Source organism: Danaus plexippus, chromosome 6 (genome assembly GCF_018135715.1).
Source record: "Danaus plexippus chromosome 6, MEX_DaPlex, whole genome shotgun sequence".
In the NCBI taxonomy this organism is placed as follows: domain Eukaryota; kingdom Metazoa; phylum Arthropoda; class Insecta; order Lepidoptera; family Nymphalidae; genus Danaus; species Danaus plexippus.
Window position 1 is genome coordinate 844,216 of NC_083540.1, and position 17,198 is coordinate 861,413.

The following is a 17,198-nucleotide window of genomic DNA, read 5'->3' on the forward strand; positions in this document are numbered from 1 at the left end:
ATTATTAAAAGTATTTATTTGTTACATATACAATACATTTTTTGAAAACTAAATTAATGATTCTAATATGAAAAACGATTCTAATAGCCAATAATACTTAACATGGTGAAAATTTGTCAAACATCAAGGGTGATTGAAATTCAAACGTCAATTTTAGGAACGAATTGGAAAATTGTAAAACAGACAATATTATAATATTTTATATAAAATACCAGACTCATTTTGCTGATCTAATTGAAGTGAGTCTTAAAATTATTCTTTGTAAGAAATTATTAACGATAAAAAGAAATTGTTTTATTTATTACAGTTCGATTTAATAGATCAGTATTAATCCTAAACGTATTATTTCAGGTATTTTATAAGAGTACGTAATCTTTTTGTAGATAAATATGCCTAAAAAGTCTTTTGGTGAGAATAGTAAAGCTGTGGCCGCTCGACAGCGCAAGGAAAATGCGAAACTTGAAAAAGATCAGAAATTAAAGAAGCAAGTTGAAGACGCCGAATGGGAGGACAATGATGAAAGACTTAAAAAGAAACAGCAGAAAAAGGTTTAATGTTTTACATATGCCTTATTTATAATAAGCACTGTTTATATATTTTCGTTCTTTACGATATTACATACTGGTTATTACAAAACTAAATAGTCGCCATAATATTTTTTGTTATTAGGATGAGCAAGAAAAAAAGCGACTGGAGCAACTTCAGAAAAAAGCTGAGGCTAAAGCTTTGCTTGAGAAGGAAATGGAGTCAATAAAGAGCAAGGTGGCCGCTCCTCCGCCACAGAAGATTACACGAGCACAGATCTCTCAGATGAAGGAGAGAGTCATTAAGGCAGAACCTGAACGACCTGTTGTGAGTATTGTGTTTCATTATGTATACATAATTTTTGTTTCATGTTTATGTTTAACATATTAGAAGGCTTTCAGTCTTCACTATTACAAAAAACCTTTCCTTATTTGGAGTCATAGACTTTTTGCATAAATTCCAGAAACTGGGCTGTGTATTTCAGTGTAAACGTATTTTTATTAGCAGTTCTATAGTTTTGTACAAAATTTTTCAGCCATCTAAAGTTGTGGTTGAAGATCCTCCGTTAGAAGAAAATCTAAACAGACTGCAAATAGAAGGAGAAGTAGCTCAGTCTGTTGATGAAGCATTAGCTATACTCAGGTACCAGCTCTGGCTAAATAGGAATTTAATATTATATTTGAAACCATTTGTAATGCTTTGTTTTTAAATTTTACAGTGATAAGTCTGATGTGGATAAACATCCTGAAAAAAGACTGAAGGCTGCCTATACAGCCTTTGAAGAAATCAATTTACCAAGGCTCAAGGCTGAGAATCCATCGCTAAGGTTATCACAACTCAAACAGATGCTCAGGAAAGAATGGCTCAAATCACCTCAGAATCCTCTTAACCAGAAGGTCTAGGTATATTCTGATTGTGGACTTAAATTACTCAGTGATAACACATGGAAGAAAGATTGAAAAAATGTTTTGAAAATAACATATTTATTAAACAGTTGTAAGAAACAAAGATAAATGTAAATATGTCAAATAAATGTTCTTAAACTATTCTGGTTCATTGCTGTACTGTAAGGGGATTCCTTTCCGACCTTCTTCAACATTTTTGACATCAGTCTCTCCTAATTTTTGTTCCAATCCTTTCCATGACCTCTCTTGAAGGTTCTGACCGATGTTCTCTAATGCCCAATTTTGTTTTTCAGCCACCTCCATGCCACCCTCTTCATTGCTATGTATTTTATTTTCCCTTATTTTGCCAGTCACAAGACTGACGTCAGTTGCTTGCTTAATATGATCTATTTCTAAGTGATGGCGTTTCCCTGGCAAGAGATCGTCATAGTCTGTAACATGATAGTTGTAGTATTGCTCCCTATTAGAATTGAGCGCCACTTCCAATTCAAAAGGGTATATTATTGGTCTGTAGAAGTCTCGATTGTTATACAAGTCATTTTCCGGACAAGCTATCATAACATATATATCAATCTGAAATAGTAATTCACATTAAAATCTTAATTCGCTACTTAGTCTTCCAAATTATGATTTATTCATTTACCTCTGGGAAATTCGCCAACTTGGCAACATTCGGCTTCCCCACTGACACTATGTAACTTTTTTTTCCATTAGCTTTACATATTTGTTTCATTCTTTTTACTATTTGTTTCGTCTGCTCACCGGCAAGTTTACACACCAGTATGCCGATGACATTTGCATCTTTGCATTTCTCTATCAAAAATCTTCTCCTTTTAAACCAAATTGTTTCTTCTAGATGTTCAAGTTTTTTGTCCTCTGGATCCAGTAGGAACCATTTCAAAGCTGTAAATAGAGCGAATTTTTGCTAATCATCTCTTAATGTGCATTTTACCTTCAATAACCCAAAAAAGAATATACCTGGAACTGAAACACTAAAATTAAACACTGTCTGTCCTTTCGATCCAATGTATATACAAATACAATCTCTTAAACTTTCCATTGGGTATTCAACGCCGGTTTCATTTTTAACAAGTCTCCCCAAAAATCTGTTAGGAGAGTCATTTAGTTGTAAGTGACCCATTAGAGCTTGTGGATACTGTCGGAACCACATCGTCTTGATGTTATCTAAATCAAAGAATAAACAAAACTGTTATAATAAAGAAGAAATAAATGTCTTTGATCTTAGAGCTAAATAAGGAAGATTAATCACCTTTACAGTGTTCATATTCTGCATCGTAAAATAAACAGAGTTTAGTGTCATCTGATTTGAAATGATCTTGTAATACTGATTCTATGGCATCAGTGGATAAGTTCCGTTTTGGCAGTACCGTGAACACGGGGATGTTTGTCTTTGTGAAACACGAATGTCCAAAGTGAATCACTGCATCACTCTGAACATGCATAGCAGCCACGGAGTCAACACAACAACTAAACAAATTGTTTAACATAATCATTAATAAATAAGCTTCATTTTGATCGCAAATAAATTAGAATAAAAAAAAAATTACTTAACAAAAACCAATTTTGGTATAACACTGATTTCATTAACTAGTGATGCTAAAAAATAGTAACAGTACAGAAACAGCATTGTCAATAGTTTAATGACGTTTATGGACCTTGTCCTACTAAGTGTATTGAATTTATTAATACAGTGATTTTTTTTTTTTTAATTTAGGCTATAGTAAGTGTGAAATAATATTTTAATGTACCTAGCATAGGATGTGTCACCGAGAATGTATAAGTCTACATTTATATTTTTTTTAATTTCTTGATAAATAGCAGCACTGACCCCAATTAGTTCATCAGGAAATTGTAAGCACACCTGAAACAGATTTCATGTATTTGAATAAAAATTAATTGAAAAGAAACCATAGTGTGAATATTTAGAAATCCTTAAATTTAAAGGTGAAAGTATAATAAAATCTCTATAATGAAATGTTTATTTACTTTAGAAAAGTTGTGTTCCTTAAGCCAATTACAAATTTCTGTAACACTGTAGCGTTGTTCCAAGTTGTCAAATTCTATTTCGGATTTAGACACTTCCAACTCTCTTTCTATACAGATTTTACCATCTGTTGTAAAATTAGACATTTTTAAACTTAGTATAAACTCAAAGCAGTAGTATAACGAAAATCGCACGTCCTAGTGTATACAACATATTCACATTCACAACCGTAAGCTGTCAACTTATCACTCATGACAGAAGTTAACTACAGATTATAAAGTTTAATTTGTTGATTAGATTCAAGTCATGTATTAGTATATACACTTAACAAAATGTATCAATTAGAATACGTTTGCATCAAAGAGATTTATTTTTGAATATTTAAAATTGATGTATTGCTTTTATAATAAACTACATTTACTAACAAACTATTATAGTGTGTATATTTAATATTTCTTACTTCTTAGTTACCAACACTGTTGCAAATAACAACTACAAAACTAATTAAGATTCAAAAAACAATCCATTAAAAACCATAGAAAATCTTTTCCCCCAAGCTCAACTCAAATACTCCCCAAAATTAGCATTAAATTCAAAGATAATGATTTTTATTCTTTACATAATTAGTCCCGTAATAAATTTTTTTTTAGTGAATAATTCTTAGATCTCAAATTTTGTTTTGTATAAAAACGAATATAATTAATTTATATAAATGAACTTACCTACATAACTTACAACATGTCACTTTTGGTAGTATTTATATTCCTTGTAACACTAATGTGTTTGATTTTAACACATAGAGAGAGAGCTCTGTAGCTTATAGGAGTATCAATTTTACATTAGTTAAACAAACAAATTTGAAATGAAGAAAATTTTCTTTTAACCATGAACATCACCTAAAAAATTATTAATTTCATAAAAGACCTATAAATTATTTTTTCGCCAAAAATTTTTGGAAAATCCCCCAAGTTGGCATCACTCACTATTTGTTATACGTTTGAAGGCTGAAAAGGACTCGTATCCAGAGCCGTAAAAACATTTACAAAAAAAAGTTATACTTTTGACATTTAGGATTTATGTGACAGTGACTTATAATATATAATTTGAGGTTATATTATGTTCACCTAAAACGTTAAAAGTAAAAAAGTAAAGTGTAAACAACTCTCACTCAAAATGTTTACTAGAAATTTAAGAGTCTTTTTTCGTCGTTATTCACAAACTTGTACCTTCAGGACTTCAGAATTATCACCTGTTAGTGCATTTTTAAAACTTTATTTATTGTTTTATTAACGTATATATATTTAATTATTTTTTCTTGTAGGCACAGCACAGTGAAAATCAAATAGGTTTATTTTATACAATTGACAAAAATTTATGCAAGCAACTGTTCGGACATGGTGGATTACCAAAAAGTTACATGAAGCAGACAAAAACGTTCACCGAAACAACTCTGATGGTACGACTGCCTGCTCTTGATGTAATTAACTGCATCAAGAACACGGATTTCGATAAACCAGCCGTCAGATATGTGTTATGTATCCTTTTGTGATTGTGAATTTTATTTTTAAAATTTAATTATGATTATACTAGTTACAAATTTGTAAAAGTTTCGTATAACGCATATTAGAACCCAATAAATTCCTATAAAAGTATTCAGATGGGGAAAAAGGCGCTGGCAAGTCACTCACTATGGCCCATCTGTTACATTACGCTCATGAACAAGAATTTCTTATCGTTCATGTTCCCTGGGGTATGTTATACCAAAACACACTTATCAGGACTTACACTGTACTGTACTACTATAAACACACTTAAAATTTGAAGATGATCTCTCAATACATATATTTATATTTTATTTACAATAAGCCTGTTTTACATTTATTCTTTAAATTTTATTCATATTGGTTTCTTTTATTACTAATTTCTTAACAAAGCAAAATTTAAAAATGATTACAAATATTTTAGTATCAGAGTGGTTAAGGAGAGTACCGCGTCACAAGGAGATGGCTAACTCACCAACAAAGGAGGGTTTCGTAGACCTTCCATTGGATGCTGCCGCTTGGCTTTTACATTTTAAGACACAGAACCAAACGTTACTGAAAAATCCAGATGTGAGTTTGAATGTAACTCATTTAAGTTCAATAACTTTGTTGTAACATTGGGCTATAGGAATTATTGCTTTACAATTTCATACAACTGAATTATTTTTCAGCTAAAAATATCCAAAGAGTACACTTGGAGTAAAAGAGAGTCAACATCTGAAGGGGCTCCTCTATTAGAGTTAGTGGAGCTGGGCATCGCCAGAGTAAAATATGCCTGTGACGTTATAGATGCTCTTGTACATGAGATCAAATTGCTGTCAAACAATAAATGGTGAGATTGTTGTGGCACCTTATTATTACTGTTTTTTTTTACGTGTTGCTAAAAAGGTTTAATATATTTTTTGACACTCGCTATGACATTAAAGTCAATTTTATATGTATCCTTTTATGTTATCTGTATATCTATAGTACACTATAGCTAGCTAAATATATAATTCTACATAAATTATTTTCCTCATATTTATCTGCCATAAATATATAAAATTGTTTTGCCGAGTGAGCAGTGTAAATGAGAGAATAACTTTTTAAAGAGACTAAATGGAATGTTTACAATTTGTGTTAGTGTTACCATTATTATAAATAAAAATTAGTTCTATATTAAAAGTATATGTTTTTTCAGCTGTAAGACATTTGTAGCCATAGATGGGTTTAATAGTTTCTTCTATCCCCTAACGAGACTCAGGACACCCACCAAGAGAACCGTGTCACCTGAAGAAGTTAGTCTAACTACATCCTTCTTGACATTGACCAAAAATGACTGGGTGAGTCATATTTTGAGTATTTTGTATTTTAGTAGAAGTAAAATAGGTTATTCTTGTTCAAGCTTTTAATACATATTAATGAATTTGTATCATAAGAAAAGACACAAGTCTTCAAAATAAAAATTACACTAAATATATAGAGGTTTTATTTGTAAATTAGTTTTTATTGTAATTTGTAATGTTTTAGACCAACGGTGTTGTTGTGGTGACAGCCGATCAACTAGCAGTGCCCGAAGATCACCAGGAGAGCTATTTACCGAAATATCTCCTTTATAAAAAGGTTTCTGCATTATTGTTTGAAAAAAATTATATTAAAATTTTACAATAACAGTTTAATTATAAAATCATAAAGAAATATATTACACATAACAATTTTAAAATTCCTTTTTTAAATGTCATTAATAATTCTGTGAACTGAACAATTTAAAAAAATTATCATATGATATAGATTAAAAAAAATATGACCTTTGATCTCTGAGGAATCTCACTAATGAGAGATTTCCTTCTATGACTGTTATATACATATTTAAATTTCAATTAAAAGCTTTAATTACTTTCAGGGTTTTGAACACTTGGACCCGTTTGTGCCTATTGAGGTGGGCAGATATAGTGAACGAGAATTCCTGACTTGTGCCAGTTACTACAGAGACAGGCTTTGGCTTAGAGGACCATCGGAGTTAGAAGATGAGCTCAAGTTCACCAGCGCATGTAATCCTTACAAATTTATGGAGCTGTGTGCACCATTATAAATAAAAAGTGTATAGTTTGCTTTAATTAAACAGTAGTAAAATTGATTTATTGAAAATGTACTTTTATTTCTTATATATATATATTAGTTAAGTATATATTAAAAGAACAATCATTTCGAAATTACATGTATGTAAAAACTTTTTTGTCAGGAATGATGGAGAAGAATAGTCATAAAAAAAAAATATTTTTATTTTCTAAAGAGATTCAATTATCTCATTTAAGAATTTATATTAATAAAACGATCACATGTTGTTTTAATAATTTATTTCGACAGAGTATCTACATTATTACACTTAAAATCAATTTAAACATCGTAGCCGACGATGTGGCGTTTACCGATACATTCTCCAACATAGAACCAGAAAAGTACCTCGGCACCAACCAAAGTGTTCAGAGTGGCTTGCTTCACGGTCTGCTGTTTCCACGCACCAGATTTAGCGCTGCTGAGAAGCTTTGCAATACCAGCTTTGATTTGTGGGATCTCGCTTAACTTAGGGGGTGCTAATTCTACCTTGGCATATTTCATGAAGATTGCAAACTTTGGCCTAGCCTGTGCGATTGCGGCTGAAAATTCATCGTATATAATAAATAAAAAAAAAAATACCGGTAAAAAATATTCGTAAAAATAATTTCACTTTGAAATAACATAACCTGCCATCAATTTACATAAATTACATAACTATCGAAGTATTTGAATTATATTGTTAATACTTACAGCTGATTAACGCGGGTACCTTAGCTACTGCAGCCATGATTTTAAATTTAAATTATCTTCGATAATAGAATCAGATGCAGTTTCAATTTTTATTTCGATTTTAGAATCGAAAATTTTGGAACCACAGGCAAAGTAAAGTAGAAATACCTGTCAGCCAAGTTTGACAGGAGTTAGGAAGATTAATATTACATTCTTACGTCTATGTGAATAACACAGGAATAAAATTGTATATTTATTTATTTATATTATTTTTATTTACATTGTTACAATCAATGTAATAATTCTTCAGATACATCAGAATTCATTATAAATCATCATTTAAATCAGTATTGTGTTTTACTAAAGACATTTTAAAAAATGTCTGGGTAACTGTTTCTAAATAATTCCAACTATAATAATAGAAAAATAACAGTGGCATCAAAAAAATATTTTTATATATTCCGTTATCTTCTTGTTAATATAGTAACGGAGTTTTTCGTAGAGTATAGCAACATTTTGCGGCTACGTCGATCAATTGTGTCAAAAACTGAGAACCGGCATTCATGTTATGTTATATTGAACAAGAAAATATAATCTAGATATATGTATTAAGAAGAAATTAATAATTCCCTTTAGTTATTGGATGAGGTTAATCTTCATCTATATATAATTAAATTAAATCTTAAATAAAATGAATAAATTAGGTATGTTATTTTATCTTACTATTTTAAGAGCCTAAAGAGCGTCTAGCGTGGCCGATACTTCAACTAGTACAATAATGTAAATTATTAGCTTTAGGTAGTGAACTATTTTCATTTCAAATATTGTTTTACTAATTAACTCTATTTTAATGTATTTCAGCTCTTGCTCGTTTTATTTTTTATTTAATTTTATAAGGCCACGTCATTCTTATGCATCTTTTATCGATAGTATTATAATAAGTGTCTTAATATTTCAGCCCAACTTTTTATAGTTTTAAGTATATTAGCAGTCAGTAATGCTATATTACAAGGTATTATAAATGTCAAACACTTTCAATCCCTGCTAGAGGAAGGAATTAAAAGTAAAGATATCAGTACTTTGTATCACTCTATCAAGGGTCTGAAACAACTTAATGTGAAACTTCCTAACCTCTGTGAGGTAAGTTACATTGAATATTAAAAAACAGTTTTTTTTGGCACCAATGTGATTTGTCTGATACATTAAAAATCATTGATTCCTTAAATGCTGTACAAAAATAAATAATCTTTAAAATAAGCTTTTTGTTAAATAGACTGGATAGTGCTTCACTATCATTCTATCCATTGGAAGTTTGAAACAAAGTCACAGACGGCGAACATACTATCTCAGTATTAGCCTTTACACCTTTGTAAAGTGAAAAGGGTATACGTAATAAAACTATGCTCATTAGTGAGGAAAAAAATAAGCTCCTGCCTCTAAATAGGCTAAATTAACTTTAATAATTCATTAAAATAACTGTGATGCCAGCAGTTTCCCCATCATCTCTCATTTTAGTAGTATTTACGCCTTTCTGTTATTTAAGGACATCAAAAATTCCAAATATGACATCAAGAACATAGAACATGTATTCTATCTGACGAATGCTGCCGAACTCACCGGTTGTCAAAATTTCCTATTGCCCGATGTCCTGGGTACTCCGGCAAAGGTGCTTAATAACAAAGATGTAACTATACCAGAGATTTATTATGCTGTGTATTCCTTGAAAGCTATCGGTAGAGGCTCCGTGTACGACAGAGAGGATGGTTTGAAAAATTTAATCCAAATGCTGAAAAAGGATGACTCTCCGGCTAAGTGAGTATATTTAATAGCTTTCTATTCCGTCTTCATATAAACAAGCTAAAAAACCCAAAATTCAAGTAAAAAAATCTAAATATGCAAGTTATTTTCGATTTTTATTTCATTGTTCTGTTAACACATGTAATTTTTTTCAAAGAAGTATTTGATTTACAGCTATGGCTATGTATTTGGTTTGTGCGAGCACATGGGATGCCAGGCTTGGACGGTGATGCATGCAGAAAATGCTCTGCTTGCCGCCGATGAGACCGATGGAAGAGCTTTACATTTCGAAGGAGGATTACCGGTTACATCACTCGTACTAAGCACTATCATCAGGTGTGAACCATTAAGATATTCTGTTAAGCAATATAATACTTAGTAATCAAAGACTAAATTTTATACAAATATTGAGTCTCCATGTCTATTGTGTCTCATTGGTATAAATTATTCCAGATCATTTAAATCTGTGAAGAAGCCCTCGCCTCTGACTCCAGACCAGAAACACAAGTTCGGGGCCTACTTGTTATCTCGTCGCTCGGCGTCAGCACCACGCACTGTTGCTTCTCTCATTGAAGCTGCAAAAATTCTTGCCGACGATCAGGTCACTAATGTTACTAATGTCCCTCTTCGTATGACACTTGTTAGAAATCAAATTTATTGTTTTGTTTAATTCTATTGTATTCCCTTACAGCCCACTCCCATTTGCATCGTGTTCAAAGACAAGAAATACATCACGTCAGAGACGGATTCCATTGAATTTTCAGTCACAGATTTAGTCGGTAGAGCCATTCCAAACCTGAAGCCTGATGAGGTGGTCGCCCAGTCGGGCACTAGGCTGGCCGATGACGTCGTCGTCCTATCGAAGCAGCCGCTGACACAGAAACCTAACGAGCCATCGACCTTCGTTCTAAATCTCAGCAAGATTAAGTCTCAGTACGGTCTATACAAGATATCTCTCAGTACGGGAAGCAAGTCGGCCAACTTCAACGTAGCAGTGCTCGGAGAGATACAAGTGTCCAGTGTTGAGATCGGAGTGGGGGATGTAGATGGCACCACCAGTCCTAAACTCACGACAGTCGCGTACCCCAACAAGATGGCTGAAGTACTACAAGCTGATCATTTACAAAAGTGAGTACAGTGAGAAGCTGATTGAACACACTCACTGGACTTCGTTGGGGAAGCCTTCTTCAAACCCTTTAAGTATCTTAATAAATCATTTGAAATCACTTCATATTCTTAAACTGGTGACTACTTTTGAAATAAGAATTGTGTACAAAATTTATTAGACTGAAAGTGATGGGTTTTGATATATATATATATATTTGTATTATTCAGAATGAGCGTGAAGTTCTCAATCCGCGACAAGTTCAACAAGCCGGCGCTGGTGCAGCAAGCCTTCCTGCACGTGGCCTCGCTGCAGGACGAGCGCGAGGCGATCTATGTAGCGGAGCCCGACCACGCCAAGAACTATAAAGTGGAACTGGTACGAGGAGCACATGCATATATAAAAATATTGCTTAAATGAGGCATCTTCTACTGTGGCCTCACCCGAATAAGTGAATGGTTATCTGAGTGTGTGTTTTACTTTTGTTATATGATGTAGAACGTGGGCGCCATGGGCAAGCACCTGGACTACGTGTCAGGCTCTTACTCCGTGAGCGTGCTGGTCGGAGACAGCGCCGTGTCGGCGCCGCTGGCCTGGCGTCTGGCTGATGTCAAACTCAGCTTCGGCCGGGATGCTGTCGGTCAGTTGACAATATTCATATTTGTATACATGTTATATTTTGCAAGAATATAAAATACTACATACAAGTTAAACTAGGATATTGATTGATTTTAACGTTCGTCCTGCCCACAGCCGAGTCGAAGTCTCCTCGAGGACGCGGTCCCCTGCCGGAGATCTCGCACGTGTTCCGCGCGGCGGAGCCCCGGCCCCCCCGCGCCCTGTCCGACGTGTTCTCCCTGGCGTGCGCGGCGCCCCTGCTGCTGCTCCTCATCCTGTGGGGCTCGCTCAGACTGAACTTCTCTCTCTTCCCCTTCACACCCAGCGCTCTCCTGTTCCACGTGGCGCTCGGTGGTACGTTAACATACAACACGACACACGTACTGATACAAACAGTATTTATTATACTCAAAAGTGTAATTAAAGAGAAATACTATTGGTTTCCACGATACTTCTCAATTTCACTGTTTTCTTAGTTTGGAAGGAAACGAATAAGTTTTCTTAGAAATAATTGTGCGTGTAGTCCGTCCGCGTTGAAGAAGGGAATCTTCGTAATGTTGGTGTGAAAGCAGAAAGGGGTAGAAATTTATTTTTGAGCAATTTTTTGTGTTCTTTAACAAGAACTTTATTACCATCACTTACAAGTCACAATCGATCGCCCGCATGCGTTCGAGCGCCACGCGTGCCCTCTCGCTGTCTCTGTTTATCCCCCCCACCCAGAGCGTTACTCGTGTAACGCAACCTTGTCGGAAGTCCCATAAGAAGTTTCACTTCAGAAATGTTACACATACTGGGAAACTTATCACATACACTGGAGAATATAACGGTTATATTAGTAATGTTTTTGTTCAACGTATCATTTCCCCAGCCTCTCTGTCCCTGTACGGTCTGCTGTGGGTGAAGCTGAGCATGTTCGACACGCTGCGCTACCTCCTGCCGGCCGGCGGCCTCACCTTCCTGGCGGGGCAGCGCCTCCTGAGACGCCTGGCGCGGGACAAGGCGGCGCGTTAACATATATAATAGCTATATAAACAGTTGTCTATATTCCCTCGGCTGCCGCCGGTGGCCCAGTAACATATTCACTATCACTTTGTTTTGTATCAATTGTCTGTTTTTTTAAGTTTGTAAAATTGTTGGAATTTTTATGTTCACTGAATCAAAGTATAGTAAAGTCGCCGGTCATAATCCGTTTTTCATATTTATTATATCAGATACAGGTTTCTGTTAAAATGCTTCTGTAAAATACGTTTCGAGCACTTTATTTAAAAAATTAATAACTATTGTAAGTTTGTGAGGACACAAAGATAGAAATAAAATATAATTACACGTAATGATAATGAGTTTGATTTTCTTCTTAAAGTTGATTTTCTTCTTAAGTCTGATACAAAAAAAAAATATAATGCCGCTTCCAAGTCTCTTAAGAAGCACAATGACATCCACAAAATGGACAAGGGACTACAAATCTTCTTTTCCAAAACTTTTCTTGGGACGCTTCGTAATAATCATAACAACACGCATGTATTTTGACGTTGTAACACGTTGTTTGAGGTGCTAGAGCCTAGCTGTGGTCAAGTTACTACAGCTCGAACATGGGCCGGCTCGACCGGGGAAGTACCTCCCTCTCACAGAAGATTGGCGTGAAGTAAACTTTAGTGGCTGCGTTTCGTCCGATGAGTGAGAGAGCCGGTTGCCCTTTCCCTATTCCCACCCTTTCCTGCCATTTCCTTATGCCCACCCCTCCCTTTTCCTCAACAATCAAGGATGGCAACGCATCCGCATGTCCATGGGCGACGGTCACTACTGCCCATCAAGTAGGCCGTCTGCTCGTTTGCCACCTTTCACATAAAAAAAATATTACTATGTTTCATTGAATAGTTTTTAAGTTTGTGTAAAAATGACTCCTAGCAAGAATATTATTAGTCGCTATAAGTTTCTGCTATTTAATTATACACTTGTGCTCTAGATAGTTTTAGTTTCCACTTATAATTCAACAATTTTAGTTACGTTTAATAGTCATGGCATCCTATTGTAGTTTCTCAAATGTCATCAAAACAGTACCAATAAAGCTCATAGTATAATTGGTTTAGGTTTAAAATATTTACAAGTGGAAAAATTATTTTTAAATGCTGTTATATCTTAACTTATCTCGACTTTTCAGTTTGTCTTGCGATTGACATATTTCGGGTTGATTGACCTACGGGCTACGGGTCGGGACGATAAACCGAAAACAAACAGGGAATGGTTACGTTACATTGTATGTAACTAGGTATATTCATATTATTAGTATTAAAGCAATGAGACTCAAATACTGGTAAAAAAATACTATTTACAATGTATATTTCATAACATGCAAGCTGCTTTTTTATTAATTGTCAAACCTAATCCGTTCTCAGGTGGCGTCTTTAATGGTTTACCGTCAGTTGAAGCTGTCATCGCCATGCGATGAATTTTCGTACACAAAAGTAGTAATTTTCTACCGTTTCTTTCGAGACATACATTTTACATTCCGCCACTTCAATATTGTAATCAATATCAACGTTCATTATTATGGTACTTAAGTAGATATTGGAACATCACGTTGTTCTAGGAATAGCAAAATTGCTGACTCACAATATTATAAAAATCACAGGACATTTACTAACCAAACTCCTTCGTGTCAACTTCACCTACATTGGCAGAATATACTGTGCACAGTCGACCTTACTGTACTCATTGATCTCTATAATTAAATTTTAAGAAATAACAAAAACGTTGTTGCTTATCATAATTTATTGCATGTCACAAATCTTTATATAAAATTCAAGAGTTAGTTGAGGTACTCACTGATTCATTATAAAAATTAGGAAACTATTATTTATATCACTTCATTATCCTTAGCCTAAACACACAAACATACAATAAAAATATATTACATATTACTCCTTATACGCTACAAGGTACATCAATTCCTTCTCAGAACCTGATAAGTACAGTCATACACTTAAGTCTGAAAAATAGAAATTTATCACTAATACTGGGTCGGCCAGTAGAACATGTGTTGGAATGAGCTTCACGCTAACTAGAGAGATTTAAAACTCAGCATCTAAAGTGAACACATTGTCATCAGGATTTGCCATCACTCCCCACTTCTGGTACTCCCCGACCTTCTTCTCAAAGAAGTTCGTCTTACCCTCCAGGGAAATTAAGTTCATGAAGTCAAACGGATTCTTTGTGTTGTAGTGCTGTGAAAAAAAAGATAGGGTTTTATAAATAAATAAAGACAATATAAATAAATATTATAACTTAAAATTTTGAAGAAATACCTTCTCTCCTATCAATTCCATGAGAAGACGGTCAGCAACAAATTCAATGTAATCTGACATCAGCTCACAGTTCATACCGAGAAGTCTTACAGGCAGTGCATCAGTGAGGAACTCCTGTTCAATGACTACAGCATCCTTAATAATTTTTAAAACACAATCTTTGCTTGGCTTCTGCACCAAGTGTTTGAACATAAGACATGCGAAATCTGTGTGAAGGCCCTGGAATTACATATATTAAAAATTATTATATTAATTAAGTACATTAATGAGATTAAATAATATGATGCATTTATTAAAACTCACTTCATCTCTAGAAATGAGTTCATTACTGAAAGTCAAACCGGGCATGAGACCTCTCTTCTTCATCCAGAAGATAGAAGCAAAACTTCCAGAGAAGAAAATCCCTTCAACAGCAGCAAATGCAACAATGCGCTCTCCAAATGTGGCCGTCTTACTGGCAATCCACTGAAGAGCCCAATCTGCCTTCTTCTTTACACATGGTAAAGTCTCAATAGCATTGAACAGGAAATCCCTAAAAATAACATACAACCATGAAAACTATAATTAATATTAAACTAATTTAGTTCTCAGTTCATTATTTTAATTTTATCACCTTTCTTTAGGGTCCCTAATATATGTATCAATCAGAAGTGAATACATTTCCGAGTGAACATTTTCCATAGCAATCTGGAAACCATAGAAGCATCTCGCCTCAGTCACCTGAACTTCCTGGGAGAAGCGTTCTACGAGATTCTCATTTACTATACCATCTGATGCCGCAAAAAACGCCAATACATGCTTAATAAAGTGTCTTTCACAGTCCTTTAAACTTTCCCAATCACTCAAATCCTGTAAGCATATATTCATGCATCGTAAAATATTAATGTAGTTGTATAATGAATTATATAGACATCATAAATATATATTCTATGACCATTCTGGTACATAAATTTCATAAGTAGGAAAATTAGTTAAAAATATTGTGCAATATTATTAAAAACGAGTAACCATTGCAAATTAAATAGTGATTGTAACAGATCTGAAATTGTAATAAATTATGTTCAGCAATCAATTAGGCTAACCTTAGATAAGTCAACTTCTTCAACAGTCCAGAAAGAAGCCTCTGCCTTCTTGTACATTTGCCATATATCAGGATATTGGATGGGGAATATAACAAATCGACGAGGGTTTTCTCTCAGCAGGGGTTCTAATTGTGGGTCAAAAGCCGGCGTTTTGCTGTCTTTCTCAACTTCCATTTTTTCAAATTGAATATTTTCATCTCGGGAATTAAGGATTTTTTTAACAGGACTCTGAAAAAAAAAAACACGTTATTGCCAAATTTATAACCATTGAAATAGTGAAACATGTTAATACCAACCTTGATATGAACATTGTTTAATCCATTAAACACATTTTCTTGATCAATACAGTAAGACATTTTTTTATATTAATATATTTAAAGCAGACAGACAGAAATTATTTTGATGTATTAAAGATGGTGGAACAATTTTGGAGAGTTCTGATGCCTGTACACTGGGTAGGTACCAACTAAAATTAACTATTGTTGATTGCAGAATGTTGAATGTCGTACTTCGTAATTCGCAGTTAGACAAGTCACAACAAGATTCTGAAGCAATATCATATTTATGGCGGGAAAATTATTTCTGTTCTGAAACTAGTATTTAAAATTATTGTACGTAAACATTTAAATTTTATAAATTTTTCTATAAAATATAATCTCAAGTTTAGCGATAATAAATAATACATAAAAATTTATTCATGACTTAGTTTTATTAAAACTGTAAGATATTTCGTTAAAAACGATAGAAGTAATTATTACTGAAATAGTTTTTCTAGTTTCAGAACAATTACTGATAATAAACTGCACCAATGGTGGAACAGAATTAAAAGCGCCAAAACTATTGTTTAATTTTTAATTCACTGGTTATGTTATATGATATAATTTTAATATATAATGAAGTGGAATAGTTTTCCTTTCCTTTTTTCAGAAGTATAGCAAAATAAGACGAATAATTTACTATCGCGGTAAAAAAAACAGCTTTTATAAGTTTAGTTGATTGGACAATTGCTAACCAATAGGATATAAATAAAGTAGGTTTTCAACCCGTTAGCCAATCAAAAGTAGAACCTGTCTACACCTGTTCTTGACATAGTGTTAACACTTAACGTTCGACTAAGCAATTTTGGAAATTGCACATACATGTATTGGTGTATAATTAGTTTACTTGTTTTTTATTTTTTTTATATTAAATATGTATAGTATTGTATTTATTTAGATGATTCTCAGAAAAATAACTTTACTAATAGATTAACTGCTTTCGATAGATCCATTATTAATTTCAGATAATTTGTTGTTATTACTAAATTATTCCACATGACATTATAAACATATTTTAGGAAAGATTATTACAGTACGATTGTACAACCATCAGATATAAAGTAATTTCGTAAAGACGTATGGTTATTCAAACCTAACATATTATTTTTATTGACATGTACACCTAAATCGGATTACGACGTATTTTAAAAAATAAATCAAAAATCCCTTAAAAAGCATTGATTTATAACCTTATTTGAAATGAAATATTGATAATTAGTATGTTAAAATGAATT

General features: G+C 33.4%; 6 protein-coding genes across 7 annotated transcripts; 3 read left to right on the forward strand and 3 right to left on the reverse strand.

Moving 5' to 3' along the window:
* Nucleotides 1-100: 100 nt before the first annotated feature.
* On the forward strand, nucleotides 101-1,571 carry LOC116778777 (coiled-coil domain-containing protein 124). Of its 2 annotated transcripts, none has more exons than XM_032672799.2 (5): nucleotides 101-239; nucleotides 352-548; nucleotides 670-852; nucleotides 1,061-1,167; nucleotides 1,244-1,571. In XM_032672799.2, exons 2-5 carry the CDS (start codon nucleotides 390-392, stop codon nucleotides 1,425-1,427), a joined length of 633 nt encoding a protein of 210 aa, XP_032528690.2. In that variant the 5' UTR covers nucleotides 101-239; nucleotides 352-389; the 3' UTR covers nucleotides 1,428-1,571. The 2 variants fall into 2 exon arrangements, with proteins under 2 accessions (XP_032528690.2, XP_032528689.2); XM_032672798.2 differs by having other exon boundaries at nucleotides 129-239; nucleotides 384-548.
* On the reverse strand, nucleotides 1,492-3,661 carry LOC116778776 (2-(3-amino-3-carboxypropyl)histidine synthase subunit 2). Its single transcript, XM_032672797.2, has 6 exons — nucleotides 3,438-3,661; nucleotides 3,200-3,312; nucleotides 2,701-2,918; nucleotides 2,409-2,615; nucleotides 2,074-2,333; nucleotides 1,492-2,003 (listed from the first exon to the last, which is right to left on the reverse strand). The coding sequence occupies exons 1-6, from the start codon at nucleotides 3,579-3,581 to the stop codon at nucleotides 1,569-1,571; spliced, it is 1,377 nt and encodes a 458-aa protein (XP_032528688.2). The 5' UTR covers nucleotides 3,582-3,661; the 3' UTR covers nucleotides 1,492-1,568.
* An 856-nt stretch (nucleotides 3,662-4,517) lies between these two features.
* On the forward strand, nucleotides 4,518-7,103 carry LOC116778778 (small ribosomal subunit protein mS29). The gene is made up of 8 exons (XM_061529810.1): nucleotides 4,518-4,686; nucleotides 4,757-4,970; nucleotides 5,093-5,185; nucleotides 5,401-5,546; nucleotides 5,648-5,808; nucleotides 6,157-6,298; nucleotides 6,486-6,578; nucleotides 6,859-7,103. Exons 1-8 carry the CDS (start codon nucleotides 4,609-4,611, stop codon nucleotides 7,045-7,047), a joined length of 1,116 nt encoding a protein of 371 aa, XP_061385794.1. The 5' UTR covers nucleotides 4,518-4,608; the 3' UTR covers nucleotides 7,048-7,103.
* A 192-nt stretch (nucleotides 7,104-7,295) lies between these two features.
* On the reverse strand, nucleotides 7,296-7,938 carry LOC116778825 (ATP synthase subunit g, mitochondrial). Its single transcript, XM_032672869.2, has 2 exons — nucleotides 7,764-7,938; nucleotides 7,296-7,612 (listed from the first exon to the last, which is right to left on the reverse strand). The coding sequence occupies exons 1-2, from the start codon at nucleotides 7,798-7,800 to the stop codon at nucleotides 7,353-7,355; spliced, it is 297 nt and encodes a 98-aa protein (XP_032528760.1). The 5' UTR covers nucleotides 7,801-7,938; the 3' UTR covers nucleotides 7,296-7,352.
* A 335-nt stretch (nucleotides 7,939-8,273) lies between these two features.
* Nucleotides 8,274-12,593, forward strand: LOC116778686 (dolichyl-diphosphooligosaccharide--protein glycosyltransferase subunit 2). Its single transcript, XM_061529817.1, has 10 exons — nucleotides 8,274-8,446; nucleotides 8,701-8,882; nucleotides 9,286-9,554; nucleotides 9,714-9,875; nucleotides 9,993-10,140; nucleotides 10,231-10,667; nucleotides 10,875-11,022; nucleotides 11,143-11,284; nucleotides 11,398-11,616; nucleotides 12,131-12,593. The coding sequence occupies exons 1-10, from the start codon at nucleotides 8,434-8,436 to the stop codon at nucleotides 12,271-12,273; spliced, it is 1,863 nt and encodes a 620-aa protein (XP_061385801.1). The 5' UTR covers nucleotides 8,274-8,433; the 3' UTR covers nucleotides 12,274-12,593.
* A 1,420-nt stretch (nucleotides 12,594-14,013) lies between these two features.
* LOC116779122 (ribonucleoside-diphosphate reductase subunit M2) lies at nucleotides 14,014-16,185 on the reverse strand. Its single transcript, XM_032673300.2, has 6 exons — nucleotides 15,943-16,185; nucleotides 15,647-15,874; nucleotides 15,178-15,413; nucleotides 14,868-15,096; nucleotides 14,565-14,783; nucleotides 14,014-14,483 (listed from the first exon to the last, which is right to left on the reverse strand). Exons 1-6 carry the CDS (start codon nucleotides 16,000-16,002, stop codon nucleotides 14,331-14,333), a joined length of 1,125 nt encoding a protein of 374 aa, XP_032529191.2. The 5' UTR covers nucleotides 16,003-16,185; the 3' UTR covers nucleotides 14,014-14,330.
* Between the last annotated feature and the right edge of the window lie 1,013 nt (nucleotides 16,186-17,198).